The sequence below is a fragment of the Phyllostomus hastatus genome, unplaced genomic scaffold, assembly GCF_019186645.2.
Source record: "Phyllostomus hastatus isolate PE091 unplaced genomic scaffold, TTU_PhHast_1.1 phas_scaffold_55, whole genome shotgun sequence".
NCBI lineage: Eukaryota > Metazoa > Chordata > Mammalia > Chiroptera > Phyllostomidae > Phyllostomus > Phyllostomus hastatus.
Genome location: NW_025334035.1, coordinates 5,613,920 through 5,629,823, shown reverse-complemented (window position 1 = coordinate 5,629,823; position 15,904 = coordinate 5,613,920). Strand labels below are relative to the sequence as shown.

The window sequence follows — 15,904 nt, the reverse complement described above, 5'->3', positions numbered from 1 at the left end:
TAGATGCAAAAGCTGGGAAACTTGACTATCTCTCCACTAGAAAATGCTGTTACTGTTCAAACTGGATTTGGTACAAGCTTGGATCAGGGTTGGTTTATTTATTCCAAACAGACTTCCTGTTATTCTGCCCACTCCCACATTGTCCCACTGTACCTATGTGGCAGTTAGAAAAGGGGCGGGAGGAGCTTTGCTAAAGACAAAGCACAGGACTAAATGGGAAGCCTCAAGATCCAGTGAGAAGGGAGTAGGAGAGGCAGAACTCAGAGTCAACCTGCTACCTTCCATACAAAGTCCGTTATTCTGGAGGCTGCCATTTCTGAAGTGAAAGTCTAGACAAGCTGAGTGGCAAAGTGTGGGGAGAGCTTTAAAATTTGGATATCATTAGGCCTTACTGAAAGGAATTGGATTCAGTAGGTTGGGATAAAGCCCACAGATCTGCATTTTTAATCAGTTGATTCTAATGTGCACAATAGTTTGAGAACCACTGCTTTAGGTGCTGTACCAAAAATACAGAAATCAGCTTCTCCTTCCACTGACAAGGAGGCTGGGCATCCATCTCACAGGCCAGGCTCCATTGTCTAAAAAATGGACCTTCTGCACAGTTTCTTCTCATTATCAAAGTTTCTAAATGTGGTATTTGAATTGAACATTTTTAAAGACTTTGGCACAAATTAAGCAAATATTTGCTTAATTCCCTGCTGTGGAACAAGGGGGCTTAAAGCTTGGAAGCAGTCACCAACTATTCATGGAAACAAGTGTAGATATGCACTCCTAGTTATATATTTTCCCAGTGGGAAGTTCAGCTGAAGGCTAACCCCTCCCACAAGTGTGGTCCTTGGACCAGCACCAGCGGCATCATTTGGGAGCTTTTACAAATGCAAGATCTCAGATGCCACTCTAGACCTTAGAATCAAAATCAACACTTAAACAAGATTCCCAGGTGTTTTGCATGCACATCAAGGTTGGAGACACACAGAGCCCAAAGACAGGGGTGTACTTTGGTTTTGTTTTTTAATGTATTAAATAAAAGTGCTCTGCCTTTGCCTTTAGTTCCCATTCTATTCTCTCCAATCAAGAAAATTTTATATTCTTTTGCTATATCTATTTTATATCTTATAGAGACATAAATACATCTATATATATTTCCTCCCACCTCTGTACTTAAGTCTCTCATGCAATTATACACAGAGGAGAGGCATCTTAGTGGTGGTGGAAGGGTGCTGGGTGGGAGGAGAGATAGGTGGAACAGCATCTAATTCTCAAAATAAACACGAAGAAAAAATGCTCATAGTAAAAAAAATTATTGAAAATACTTTGGATTTCTCCAACAATAAAGTTCACCTGCCTTGGTCTAGTTAGCTTGGAGTCATGTACTCTATGGCAACAGTGATATGCTTACAGTATGAGGTCCCTGAGAGTGAGGCCAACCACGGGGGAAGGGCAATCCCACCGGCCCCACACTCCCACCCCCAGCAAGCTCACCCTGGGACTGACAGGGTGCCTGGAAGGACCAGAAGAACTGCCTACAGTACTTACGTTATTTTCCTTCTCCCTTTTGGGGGAATACTTAAGAGTTGAATTAGTGTAAGTTAAATTACACTTCACTGTGTATCTGGGAAGTGACCTCCCTATCTGTCCAGAAACTTCTAACATCCAGCTCTTCCTGAAAACTATACCCTTTCCACCAGCATCCATGAGTAGCCATGGGGATGAATGGCTTCTGATAAGCACCACTTCATGTTTTCTTAAATAAGGTTTCTACACTTCATTTGAATCTTCTTTCAAGTTCAATACAATGATGGCACTGTTGGGCTTGTAAGTGCCACTTCATCCTCCCCGTCACAGGTACCTACACAAGGTCCCAAATGATGCAGGTCCCATCCGTGCTGGCTGTGACACACTCCTCATTGTTCTTCTTCACCCGGATGCAGGACACGGAGGACTGGTGCTCCTTCAGGGCCTCCTCCAGCTTCTGGGTCTGGCAGCCTATCTGCCACACCCTCACCTGAAAGCCACAAGGCACAGGCTCGCAATACACACTCGGGACTTTTGAAGGGATAAAAAATTCTAAGAGCTCTCCCACCTCTGCTCTGCCTGACCTGTTCTCCCTTGGTTGAGTGGGGTGGGAATGCCAAGTTGTAAGCCAAGAATATTCTCCCATGGAGCCAGAAAAATGCACCCAGTGATCCTGCATCTGCTTGTACTTTCAGGGCTGAGAAATACATTAGGTTCCAACTAATAAAATGGATAACGAAAGCGCTGCTGCTAACCCAAGAGAAACAGCATGTCTAGTCATTTCTTCCGAGCACTGCTCTTAGGTTTCTGATGCCACCTGGAAACCTCGTGGGCACTCGGAGCCATGTTCAAACTTTCACATCAGTGGCTCGATTTTAACCATTTAAAAACTAATGGGTTTCAGCCTCACCAAGGATAATACCCACTTTTTATTTAAAAATATATTTTAGAATACCCTTTTGCTATCCTGAAGTGAAATGCATAGGTAATACAACTGCCTACACACAAAATTTCAAAACAGTCCATATGATGCCCTAACTATAATAAAAAAGGAAAGTTATTTAGTCATTATTGCATGTTCTGTAATGGATAAATGATCTGCTACAACTATATCAGAAAACATAACAATGTAGTCAGATGCTTATGCCTTCTTACAATGAATGTGTCAGACCTATGAGAAACAAGAAGTGCAGAAGCTGCTCTGTGTAAGCAGTACAAGGCATTGAAAGGACAATACTCCAGGTGAACACTAGACTAAAAACTGGTGTTAGGACAAGTAATTTATATGTACCTGATCAGAGCAAAATAACCTTAAATGAAGAAATGCATTCTAAAACACTTTCTTAGTAAAGAAAATTGGGAGGCATGAGGTATCCTAAATGAGGGGGACCATATTCTTTTCTTTGGTGTCCAAGTAATTTTCCTCTGTCATGACATGGGATGGAATGAGGACTTTGACCAAAGAAAACAAATCTCCAGTGCTGAAATCCCACTATGCATGGGGGCATGTGTTTGACCTTTTTCATCATAGTATGGTATGGGTTCCAGCCAAAAATAGCATCTCCTTTAAATGGAGTTCCAGTACCTCCAGGACTAGAACTTTGGAGTACTGGGCATTAGCCCCTTAGTTGTGGAACTTCAGGGGCGGGTTGGGTATGCTGATGGGCAAGGGGACAAGGTGGTGGGATTGGGGTCTTCACAACTCAGGCAATGGCCATTTTCCAGTGAAAATGGAAGTTCCTGAATATTTTAGCAAACTATTGCATTCACACCAGTGCCCACCTGCTGGCCAATAGCCCTGGTCTGTAGTACTTACAGAGACCTTGAAGACCGTGGTTTTTGGAAGGATGGTTCTGAAACAGCTGTGGGGAATGAGAGGAAAAGCTGACATGGTCAGAAGATTGCTGAACAGGACCAAGGGCTATCACTTTGTAATGTGTCATTTCCTCCCGCAGCGCACAGCTCTCATCAGCTCAGGTTCAGCAGCCTTGAATGCAACTTGTCTGGTCCCAGCCAAGTCTGGGCATCAGCAAGGTAGATGCAGCAAGAGGCTGAAGGAGTGAGGAGGGTGCTGGGGGTGTCAGCAACTGCGTGGCTGAAGGGATAAGGGAAGGGAGTCAAGCCAGGAGGGTGGTGATAGGCAGGGATAGGGGATCATCGAGGGCTTGATGTGTCAATAGTGCACCTGAAAAGTGGCTAGTCCAGAGGAAGGTGTGCTCTGAGTGTAAAACGCACACCAGAATTTGAAGACTTAAAGCATATAAAGAGTATAAAATGTCTCATTGATGGGAGCAGTGTTATGTCCACATGACCACAGGAAGCTGAAGCCCAGGGAGGTTTCCCTGGCCAGTTCTCACAGCCAGAACAGGGTGGGGTGAACTGGCGCCCAGGCAGTGCGACTCTGGAGCCCAGACACTCAGCTGCTCATCTGCTTGTCCCAAACTCTGCTAAAGCCTACACAAGATGTTGTGTCTTCCTTCTCCCTGATGTCATTGCTATGTAGCATGGAGAAAAGAAAGGAAAAGACAACATGCCGTGTCAAGAAAGGGCAGGCTGTGGGGTAGGAAAGCAGCCGGGGAGGGGAGAGGAGAGGCACTAAGGTGAATGAGGGAAAGAAGCTGTAGGAGCCTCGAAATGATGGGAGGAAAAGGTCAAGTGTCACAATTTCAGTAATTCTAAAAATAGCATCTCCTTTAAAAGACAAGGTAAAGACAACTTATATAACTACAGTCTTTGAAGGGAAAGAACAAGTATGTATTCTGAAACTCTGGCAGAACACCAACTTGGATTCCTAGCTCAATTCCATACAGAACATTTCCATGTCTGCATCTTAAATGTCCTTTCTGTGAACAAATGTATTTATATGCAGATTTATATTATTAGAATTTTAATTTATGATGTATTTTAGGGTTTCATCAAAATCTTAATTTGGTCCTGCCTGACTCCTAAAACAGGTTAAAAAAATCAAGAAAGTGATCTCTTATGATATAGTCACACTATATTGGGGGCTACTTTTTAAAAAGAATTCTACCTCCCCTTCCCCACCGCCGCTGATGACCCTTTTACAGTCACTGGTGGTGGCAATGGCCGTCACGCCGATTCTGTGGGCATTGTTAATGACGTACATCAACCGGCCTGTCTCGGGGGCGAAGGCTCGGATTCTACCGTCGTCCCACGCTGGTGGGAAAGGAAAACAAAAAGCAGGCAAGATCAGTACATCACACTCTCTCTGCAGACCGTTGCTCTCCTAAATCACAGGTGAATGTCAGGACTGGGGAGCAGTGGTGATGATGGAGGAAAGAGGCCAGTCCCCTACCACTTTCCCGATTCCCCAAACTGGTCGTGCCTGGCTGAAGGGAATGTGTGGCTTGCCTTAGTTGAACCTGCCTCCATGCACATCTCACTCCACAGGAGAGAAGTTGGAACGAGGAGGAAGGAGGGGGACCAGCTCCCACTCTTCCCTGAGCCGCAAAACATGTACATTCAACTACTTGTTGGATATAGCATGTGGGGTGTATAATTTAACATCCCCAAATAAATGTTGACTTCCCACTTTCCCTCCTGCCTTTAAATCTGATGCTCTGCCCCCCAACCCTCACCATCTTCTGCAGCTCAGTAAAAGTTGCCACCATCTATCCAGTTGCTCAAGCCAAGAACTTCAGAGTCATTCTTCATTCCTCTCTATTTCTTCCACCCAACCCAACTCAGCATCGAATCCATCAGCAGGCCCCATCAGCATCACAGTTAAAAAACATTCTGAATCCGAACACTTCTTAACTCCTCTGCTGGGACCCTCACCCAAGCTATCAGCCTCTCTCTCCTGGATTAATATAATGGCTTTTCCCTGCCTTGGAGTCTTGCTCACCTACAATCAATAATCTATGCAGGGTGAACCTCTTAAAACCATGTTACCTCCTTGATCAAGAACTTTCAAAAGCCTTATCTCCTCTACTACCACTCTCCCTGAATGCTGACCCTAACCTTACTCTCTAAGCTCCAGACACACCAGTCATCTTTCTAGTCCTCAAATACACCAACCTATTGCCCACGTCAAAGCTACTGCCTACCTCAAGGCTGTCCCCTCTGTCTGAAATGTTCTTTCCCACATCTTCACATGACTGGCTCCTTCTCATCATCTTTGCTGTCACCTATTGACCTTAGCAATTGCAAATAGGATCCTCAAGGCAGATCCTATTTCATCAAACGCTTGAGGAAATGGGGTGGCGGTGGTGGTGAGGGAGTGACTTATGGGGCTCTCTGGGAAAAGAAGGCTCCAGGCAGACCAAGCAGTTAGACCAAAGACCCTATGTGCGATGTGTATGAAGAGCAGCAAAGAACCAGTATGGCCAGTGGGTATAACCAGGAAGGGACAAAGTCAGACATAAAAAGGTGGAGGTGGGGGAGTTGAGAAGGTCACATAGGACCTTGTGGGCAATTTCAGTGACTTTGTCCTTTATTTTCTGAGAGTGAAAGACCTTTGAATCCTAGAAATGCCATGATCTGAATCTCTTTAAAAAGGGATTTCTGGCTTCTGTGTTGAGAATAGTCTGAGGGAAAAGGGTGGTAGGCAGGGGCAGAAGCAGGGTGACCTGGTGGGAAGCCACTCGGGTAATTTAGAGAGAGAGAGACGCTGGTGACTGAGACAAGGGCAAAAATGGTGAGAAGTGATGGGGCCGTGGATGTGCTCTGACAGGGGCTCATGAGGGAGGAATGAGTGTGGGGTGTAGGAGAAACAGGAGGCGACAAAGGCCTGAATGTTTGTGAGCTCTCAGTGTGACGCAAGCCAGGAGCTCCTGTCAGCCTCTGTGTGGAGCAAAAACATGCCCAGGGGAGGGGCCGGCATGGAGGACGTGGAGCCAAGGAAAGAGGGTTGCGATGGGCTTCTGATGTCACCATTTAGTACCTGAATCTAAAGCTCCACTGGCTTTCCATTGATGTGAACCACTGAGTCTACTTTTTGACATCTGAGGAAATTTTTATATGTATTGAACATAAATATTAATAAATTATTTTTTCCATTTTTAAAATTTTATTGTTTTTCAAGTACAGTTGTCTGCCATTTCCACCTACCACTCCCCCCACCCCAGCCATCCCCACCTCCCTCCCCTGATTCCACCCCCCTTGGTTTTGAATAAATTATTATTTTATAGGAGAATATTAGTTTTAGAGATAGATACTAAAGTATGTATACCTGGAATATTATGATGTCTATAATTTATGTTAACATTTTTGGCATAAAATAATTAAAAATATATTACCTATGAGATATAACTTAAAGCCAAGATTTTATCCCTTGAACAATAAAAGGGGTTCTAATACAAGTACCTTGTACTCACTGAGGGCCCAGATTCATTTTGTAATTGAATTACTAAGTTTCCCTGCCAGAGAGAGAGCTACATGCTCTAGTAGCAATTTGGGAGAAGAGAAATTTCATTCTTCCTAGCTCAGAAAGTCTCCCAGCTGGAAGGGAACTCCAAAGGGAGGCTGGGTGGACAATGAGAGGCTGTTCCAGGTTATCCTCTGATAGAGACCAGGGTGTAATGAGAATGACGAGATCCCAAGCCATAGCCATAGCCATAGCCACAGCCACAGTGGGAGGCCAGATCTTGGTGTGTCAACGTTACCTGAAATGATGCTCTTGCCGTCTCTCATGAAATCGATGCTATAGCAGGTCATGTTGGGTACAGTGATGCGCAGCAGCTCCCGGTTAGACAGTGTGTGCCACACTCTGATGTCCTTCTTGGCACAGGTGGCAAATAGCTCATCCGTGCCACTGAAAAGAACCCACCAAGAGGATATGAGATGCAGCCATACAAGAGGCACCATGTTCCTTAGATGCATGTATGACCACAAAAGTATGTTTCATAAAGATAAAGGAAAGGATGCCTTTTAGGCACCAGTTATTTAAAGGCTTGATGGTCTTACAGATTTCTTATGTGAAATGGCATTTGAAGCTGACAAATCTTCTGTGAATAATCTTTTGTAGTCCCTTCCTTTGAGGAAGGGTTGGCACAAAGTAACTCAAAAAGAAAATGTCAATGTCAGTCTTTCAATGTCCTGGTGCACTGAGGGATAGTAAGTAACATTTTTTGAAATAAATTACATCATGAGATATTTATATTAAAAGAAGCTAACAAAACTTTTCCTGTGAAGTATATAATCATTAAAATTTCAATAGAGAAAATAAAAAAGGTACTAGAATTCATGTTTGCACATAACCCAAAACACTTCTTTGCTTAGTTATGAGAAAATATAAGATTGTGGACAAGGAAGAGAATCTCAGAGTAATTGGTCTCTCAGGTTTCTTAAAAGGACAACTTGTAATATAGAATTAAAAATACCAATATGTGAAAAAATTTATAGGTTATTCCAATTTGTGTATAAAAAGGAGTCACACTAGGGTACAATAAAGACCATCTGCTTTATGACTATGGAAGTCTAGCTAAAGTCTTGGTAGAGGTGGAGCTAAATTTTAGATTTAAATACCTCTCAAAATTTTTCTACAGTTCCTCATGAGCACATTGATGAGAAAAGAGTCCCTCTCACTTGTGTTAAGATCTACTCACTTTTGAATTAATAGAAAATAAGTGGATCTTTTCCACAATTTTTGCTTTGGGGCTCAGAGATAAAATTATTATGGTGGACTAGTGGCTTAGAAAGAATAAATGCTAAATAGGACAGCAGATAAGATAGAACCCCTTGCCAAACAGTCTGAAATAACAGAGATCAAAAGCCAACCTTAGAGTAATAACACTTATTTAAAATAAGAGAAGTTTTATATTGGACACAGCCTTCAGTGAATGAGCTTCTCCTCTGGGAAAGTAAGCTCTTAAGGAGTGCATGGACCCCTTGTGAAAATTAAGTATCATAGAGTGAATACACCTAGAGAACTTTCTAGACTCTCTCTACCCTTGATAAACAGTCCACTTCCTCAGGACCCAAGTCTAGTCCAAAATGAGCCATTCAAGTAGTAGAGTGTCCTTAGTTTAGGATCTGAAATGTTAAGTTCCAGAAATAACCGGACTGATTGGATCAAGATGATACACTAGGACCATATGCTTCCTCCCTAACATCTCAAATCTCATGAATATAGAAATAGAGATCACAGAAATAGAGATAGATGCAGATATGTACATATACAAATCAGTGAGAAACAAAGCTGAGGGAGTTCTTCCTCAGAGACCTATACATTTTTAAAAATGCTAAACAAAATTCTATAGACTGAAAGGAAACAACACCAAATGGTAACTTAGATATTTAAGAGAGAATAAAGAGCATCAGAAATGCTTAATTAATTAAATTTTTGAAAAATATTTATGGCTGTTTAAAGAAAAAATTATAAATATTATTTTGATGGGTTTATAACACATAATAGGTATACATGAAAACAATAATACTAAGGATAAAAATTAGTAGAAGGGAAACATACTGTTACAAAGTTCTATACTGTATTTTATTTATTTTCTTAAGATTTTATTTATTTATTTTTATAGAGGGAAGGGAGGGAGAAAGAGAGAGAAAGAGAGAGAAACATCAACGTGTGGTTGCTGAGGGCTGTGGCCTGCAACCCAGGCATGTGCCCTGACAGGAATCGAACCTGCAATGCTTTGGTTCACAGCCCACACTCAATCCACTAAGCTATGCCAGCCAGGGCTTATACTGTATTTTATTTGAAGCATCTAACATTAACTCTAAGCAGACTGTGATATATTAAAGATGTATATTGTCATTCTCAGAGCAACCACTAAAAATTAATGCAAAGATATATAGGTAGAAAGCCAATAGAACAATCAAAAGAGAATATTAACAATATCTGATTTAAACAAAATGTGCCAGAAAGAAGAAATAGAAGAGCAAAGAACAGTTGGAACAAAAGAAAACAAATAACAAAATGAAAGATTTAATACAACTGTATCAAAAATTACATTAAATATAAATGGACTAAATATTTTAAAAAGAGATTATTATACTGGATAAAAAAGCAAGAACTAAAAGGAGAAAACTATATTCATCGCTTGAGAATTTTTTTAAAGATTTTATTTACTTATTTTTAGAGAGGTGAAGGGAGAGAGAAAGAAAGGGAGAGAAACATCAATATGTGGTTCCTTCTTGCATGCCCCCTACTGGGGACCTAGCCTGAAACCCAGGCATGTGTCCTGACTGGGAATTGAACCAGCGACCCTCTGGTTCACAGGCTGGTACTCAGTCCAGCAAGCCACACCAGCCAGGGGTTTTGCTTCAGAATTTAATACAGTTCTCGCAGTAACTGATAAAACAAGTAGACAAAAAATCACTAAGGATAAGAAGATCTGTATGACTTTGACAACACTAAAAGCTTCCATACAAAAAAAAATGACTTTTAAGGAACATACTGAATTATTCCATTTACATAAAGTTCAAAAGTAGATAAAAGTAATCTATGGGACTAAAAATTCAGGTAGTGATTATCTTTAAGGAAGAATGTGAGGGTAGTAATTGGGAGGGGTGTTTTGGGATATTGCAAATGTTCTATTGCTTGACTTGGGTAGTAGTCATATAGGTATGATATTTCATGTGATATTTCATGATTACTCATAATTTATGTGCTTTCCATATGTAAGTTATACTTCATTAAAAAGTTCATTAAAATTCCTCTTATACCTAGCCAAATGATTACTCAAGTCTGAGGGTTAAACAAAGATGTATTCAGATAAGACCAAATATTCTACACACAAACTGTCTCTGAAAAAAAATTACTGAAAAAAGAAAAAGCAAAGAGGAAGATGTATGAAAGAAAGAGAGTGATAAAAGCAAAGAACTAAAGTCATAGTTAAATATAATTAATTATAAAAACAATAATATAATCTGATCTATAATTCTAAATAATTTTTTCATGGAATGTGATAAGAGAAAGGTGAAGAGGAAAATAAAATATATGAAGACTCTTGTTCCTTTGGAAAATAGAATATCAATGTTGGTTAACTGAAGTCTTTGACAAAAAATGCTTAAATATGCATATTAAAAATTCAAGGATAACTGCTAAAGGAATGAAAACACAATGAATAATTTCCTAGTTACCTGCAGTGGGGAAGGGGAAGACTGGACCAAATAAAATATGATCCCTGATAACAAAAGACAAGAAAAGGAAAAAAAGGAAACATGTTAAATAGAAAATATTTATAAATTTATTAGATAGTAATAAATATGAATGGATTAAATTCTCTGGAAGAACAAGACTTATCTAAAATGAAACAATACAAATAGTTTAAAAATAGAGTTGGAAAAGATATACAATTGATAAATAGGCAAATGATAGCAGAATATTACAGAAGTCGCAGTGGTTTGTGCATGCTTTCCCCCAGTATATTAATGCTTTGGTAGGCAAAGTAACAGCAATTGAAAACCAAGTACATTAACACAACTAAATTTGCAAGTAGATGAAGAATGCAGTCTGGGCCACCACATTTAGGTACTCCACTGTTCTTCCTCTAGTTCAGCTGTCTCTGCAACTCAGCAGGGGGAGGGGACAAAAGAGAAGTGGCCAGTGACTAGTAGTAGGCTTCATGTGGAAATACTGAAATGTATGTTCTAAAATTAGATTATAATAATGGTTGCACAGCTCTGTAAACATGCCAAAAAACATTGAATCATACACTCTAAATGTGTGAACTTTATGGTACATAAATTTAAAAAGCTTCTTTTCAAAAAGAAAGGTGAGAAAAAGAAGAGTTACAAAATCTGGATAGGTCAATAACTATATGAGAATTTAAAAACATAGTTGAAAATCTACTCTTACATAAAACACCCAAACCAAATAATTTTATAGGAAGCTCCTTAGAAAAAGGAGGGGAAAAGTGAGACAAAAAGGAAATGACCAATCAATATTCAAAAAAGATTCACCTGATGGGAAGCAGCAGCCATTTTCACTACTACTGATATTTGGGAAAACCTAACCATAATGACTCAGGTAACCAAAACTATATTTCATGGATCTTAAGGATCAAGTTTTCAAACTGAGTCTGGCCACCTGTGGAACAACAGTTGTGAATGTTGTAAATTCAAGCTATATACTGAGGAAGTTCAGAGCAAAAACTGACCAGCTTCGAAGAATGAATCTCACTGAAGACAAAATGTGTTTCAAAATCAAACAGTGGCAAAGTAGGACAGAAGCTCTTTTTGATATCAAAAATGCTGATGGCCGTTTCACTTGTTTTGTGTGAGACTCACCAAGAAATCCTACAACCAGATGCAGAAGGCCTCACGCCCACCGCCACCAAGTGCACGGAAGACTCAAGAGATGCAAAACAAATGACTTGAAAGAAGTTTGAAAGAGGCACTGCTACGCTTTTTCCAAATAGAGCTAGGTGAATGCAGAAAAGTTTTGCCAGTCTATTTATCCTTTTTGTGATGCATTTAATAGAAAAGCTAACATTCTAAATAAGTCTAAATTTGAATTGTAAAACCTAATGTAGTTGTGTGGTAAAGGCCATAGAAAAATCTATTAAAATATTTCACCATAATAGAAAACTTTAAGGAAAAAATCATAATCTATTATGATTTATTATGTTAATAGATTGTAAAATGCATTAATAAAATTAAATTTCCTTGCACACTGCACCAAATCTCCATGTTCTTATTGTTTTTAGGGGTGAAACAATATTTTCATATTCTACTTACAAAGGAAAGACAATGTCCTGTACAGCCTCAAAGTGACAAGTCAATATGAGAGTCTCTTTGAAATCTGTGAAGTTGACACAATAAATGTGTGATTCTTCTGTTCCTACAAAAAACTGGTGTCCTTCTCCTCGAAGCGTGATAGAAGTGATACCACCTTCTAACTGGATTTTCCTTTAAGAAGAAGCAAAAAGATAACGTAGATTCACTTAATCAACCATTATTTATTAACCATCTGAAGCATTACAGAGGACAGAAATCAGGCACATGACCTGGGAAATGCCTTTGAGGAGGTGACATGGTTGGAAAGGCAGGAGGTACAATACTGGGGTACCCTTGGTCACAAATGGGGAGGCAAGCACAGGTTCCAATAGGAAATCTTTATCAATGAGACACAGTCTGAAGTGGGTTGTGCAACATGGTAGGATTTGAATGGAGGGAATGTTCCAGGCAGGCATGGGGGCACAAAAGACCATGGCAATGAAATACTTCATGAGTTCCATTCCTGGGAAATAATCCTAACACCAGGGGAAAAGAACTTTTTATGTCAAAGGATATTACCACAACCTTATTTAAAAGAGTGAAAAGTTGGAAGCTGTCTAAACATGCAGTTGTCATGAAATGGTTAAATGATCTATGAGACAGAAACTACAAAGAATATTTGCTTAGCCATTAAAATAATCTTTAAAAGATTATGAAATATATATCTATATCTCCACTATAATTTTAAAATATTGTATAGTGATATTAAAAATGTTTATGCTGTTTGCATTAAGTAAAAAAACAGAATACAAAACATTATACACATAATAAGTAAAATTATTTTTAAAATTATATAATAACAGACAAGAAGAAATAAAGTGTTAATCATGGCTATCTTCATCAGAACTTTTAGGGATTATTTTATCTTCTTACACTTTCCAAATTCCCCCCACTCCCCAAGTGTTTAAGTTCATACTTGTTGAGTATGAACTTGTTTAAGTTCATACTTGTTGAGTATGAACTTAAAAAAAAAAGAATATATAAATAAATGAGGGCACTGAAACCCAGCCCTCTCTACAACCAATTTGATGTTGACACTAAGAATTCAATGGGGGCTCTTGGGCAAAAACCAGCCCAGGAAATGTGGTATTTTACAGAGATTCGTGTGTTGGTGGGACATAGGGCAGTGAAGGAAGAAAGGGTAGACCCCAAGTCATATTCCATCTCCTTCACTGAACTACTTGTTCATAGCAATGTAGAAAGTTTTATTTCATCTAATTTTAATTAGAAAAGCCATGAAAAGTACAGTGTCTTGTACACAGCCATGAAAAGCTATGAAGAGTATAGTAAATGGGACACAGAAATAGCTGATGAATATTGGCTATTGTTTTAAAACTTGTATTCAAATGCATTAACTAGTAGTTAATGGGTACATAACTGGTACCCATTGCACAATAAATTTCATTGAATAAACCAATACTGAAAGTTTGAAATTTGAGTTTACTTGTTGATTAAGTTCATAACAGCATATTTCCTCTGTCGTGGCTTAATGTATCAGCTAAATAAAAACATGTGTTTATTAGAAGAGAAATATTTCCCTGGGAAATAGTGAACTACTTTGGTTTGATTCAACATAAGCCATTGTCTTATTATTGGCAAAGAAACCACCATCTATTTTGATTCCAATTACTCATTTTAACAGCAAGATGAAATTCCTTGACCAAATATCACTTTGCTAGTGTCACTTAGTTGCAGGCTTTCTGCAAACCTCCCTCTGGTGGGTCTCTCCCCATCCCAACCATGTGGAACTTACTTGATGGGTTTGTAGCTGGGGCTTTTACAGAAGGCCAGCGATCCAGCTCCTGAGCCCACCAACAGCCCCCCCATCTTCAGGCACTTGATAGCTGACACTCCCTAGGGGCAGAAAGAGCACTAAGGAGAAGGCCAACTGGTTTTGTCATGAAGAATCAATGGGGGACCTGACATGATGGGCACGGCCAAGGCCCTGTCAGTGCTGCCATGCATGGTGTGTACGAAGCTCACGCAGCTGCTGCCTGTGGTGCACTCCGGCACCAGCCAGAGGGCTTGGGACTGGCAATGAGCTCCAGTGTTGGAAGTAGCCCTCCTGGTCCTGCAAGGAGCACACACACTTCACCAGGAGTCCTCCCTTTCACCTGTGTGTTCGGAATACATTAAAAAGGAACACTTCATATTCACTCCAGTGAAGGAGAGAGCAGAAGGCATAAGCACAGCCAGAGCGTTTGCCCCCCAGTCGGCACCGTTTTCACTTAATTCTTATCATGCAAACATCCAGAAAAGCACAAGACTCCTTATTGTCTGGTGACTATATTTTTTGAACTAAAGCACGCAGTACATTATCTTACAAAATAATACAAAGCATTAGAATTCAAAGCCCTCTTCAAAGTTGGGGGAGGTGTGATGGTCATTTTACAGCACCCACTATGAAGTTCTAACTTAAAAATGTGCATGACCAGTATTTTGCTTTAAAGCTTTCTGTAATAATGTAGCCAATTTCTGTATAGGCTTGTGTCTTAATTAAGTTTGAATATTATAAACAAATATTATGTCCTTCCAAGTTATATTAAATTGAATTTTGCCTGTTTTGGTTCAAAAGTCATTTCATGATGTTTGAGAAGAGAAACCAAGGATCAGGAATATGAAGGCACAAACCAGAATTACATGTTTCTCTTGGACCCACCTCTAAAAGCCAGGACAGGGTGGGCGCCTGGACAGGGTGGGTGCCCGGCCCACGAAGAGACACCAGCCCTCATAAATATTTTTAGCATTTGTTCGGGGACTTGAGGAAGTACAGGATAAAGAGTTCAACAGAGCCTCAAGTGACATATCTGTAATTTCTAAGTAAACTTTGAGACTGTAGATGATACAGTCAAGCATACATGTACTGGAGCTAGTCTGCCTAGGTTTGTATCTCAGTTCTACTACTTGCCAGCCATGAGATCTTAAATGGTAAGTGCCTCAGTTTCCTCATACACAAAGCAGGGATAAAAAGGGGACCTGTCTCATCAGACTATGGTAAGGATCAAATGAGACAATGCAAGGGAAGTGTTTGCTCCATGTCTATCTGACATGCAAACATTTATTGAGCATGTACCATTTTCAATGTTATCATTACGATAATCATCTTCTTCATTTCAGTGCTGTAGGCCTAACAGGTCCACTTGAAACCATTTTAATTTTTTACTTTTTTAACTGTCGGACAAACATTTAAGTAGAATTTCAAATGGGCATCACAATCCCATGGCATTCCAACCAAATGTCTTCAGTGAGGCCTCCTCTCCCTTTGTCCCATGAGAAGGACTCTGCCCACTTGTGTAACAGGCACATGAGAATCACTGCTTTGTGGAATTTACCATCACCCCTGCATGGTTAGCGATCAAAGCATTCCTGGTGCCTCTATGGATAGCGCTTGAGTGACAAGGGTTTGAGGGACAGCATCTTTACTAGGGGAGGCATGTAGATCCCAAGTGCTGGGAGGCAAAAATACCCAGTGGTTTTCACGTGGTGTTTTGTGGAGCCTTTTGGGGCTGTCTCAGGAGTCAGAGCTGGCTGGGCTCCTCCTTTAGCCTGATCTGCTTTGCCTTCATCTGTTTAATATACTGAAATCCCTCTCCTAAAATAATTTGAGACATTGATCTAGACTACACCTCAATCTCCTGTGGGATTATTTCTAAACTCTTCTCTACTAATATTATAGCTTTTCCCATTCTTATAC

General features: G+C 40.0%; 1 protein-coding gene across 1 annotated transcript in view; it reads right to left on the bottom strand.

Moving 5' to 3' along the window:
• CFAP52 (cilia and flagella associated protein 52) overlaps positions 1-15,904 on the bottom strand; it is a 33,716-nt gene that overhangs the window by 3,983 nt on the left and 13,829 nt on the right. The window contains exons 7-11 of the mRNA XM_045824155.1: positions 13,964-14,064; positions 12,172-12,342; positions 7,140-7,288; positions 4,547-4,692; positions 1,854-2,005 (exon numbers count right to left, since the gene is read on the bottom strand). Of these exons, the coding sequence (XP_045680111.1) occupies positions 1,854-2,005; positions 4,547-4,692; positions 7,140-7,288; positions 12,172-12,342; positions 13,964-14,064 (719 nt within the window). The remainder of the gene's footprint in view (positions 1-1,853; positions 2,006-4,546; positions 4,693-7,139; positions 7,289-12,171; positions 12,343-13,963; positions 14,065-15,904) is intronic.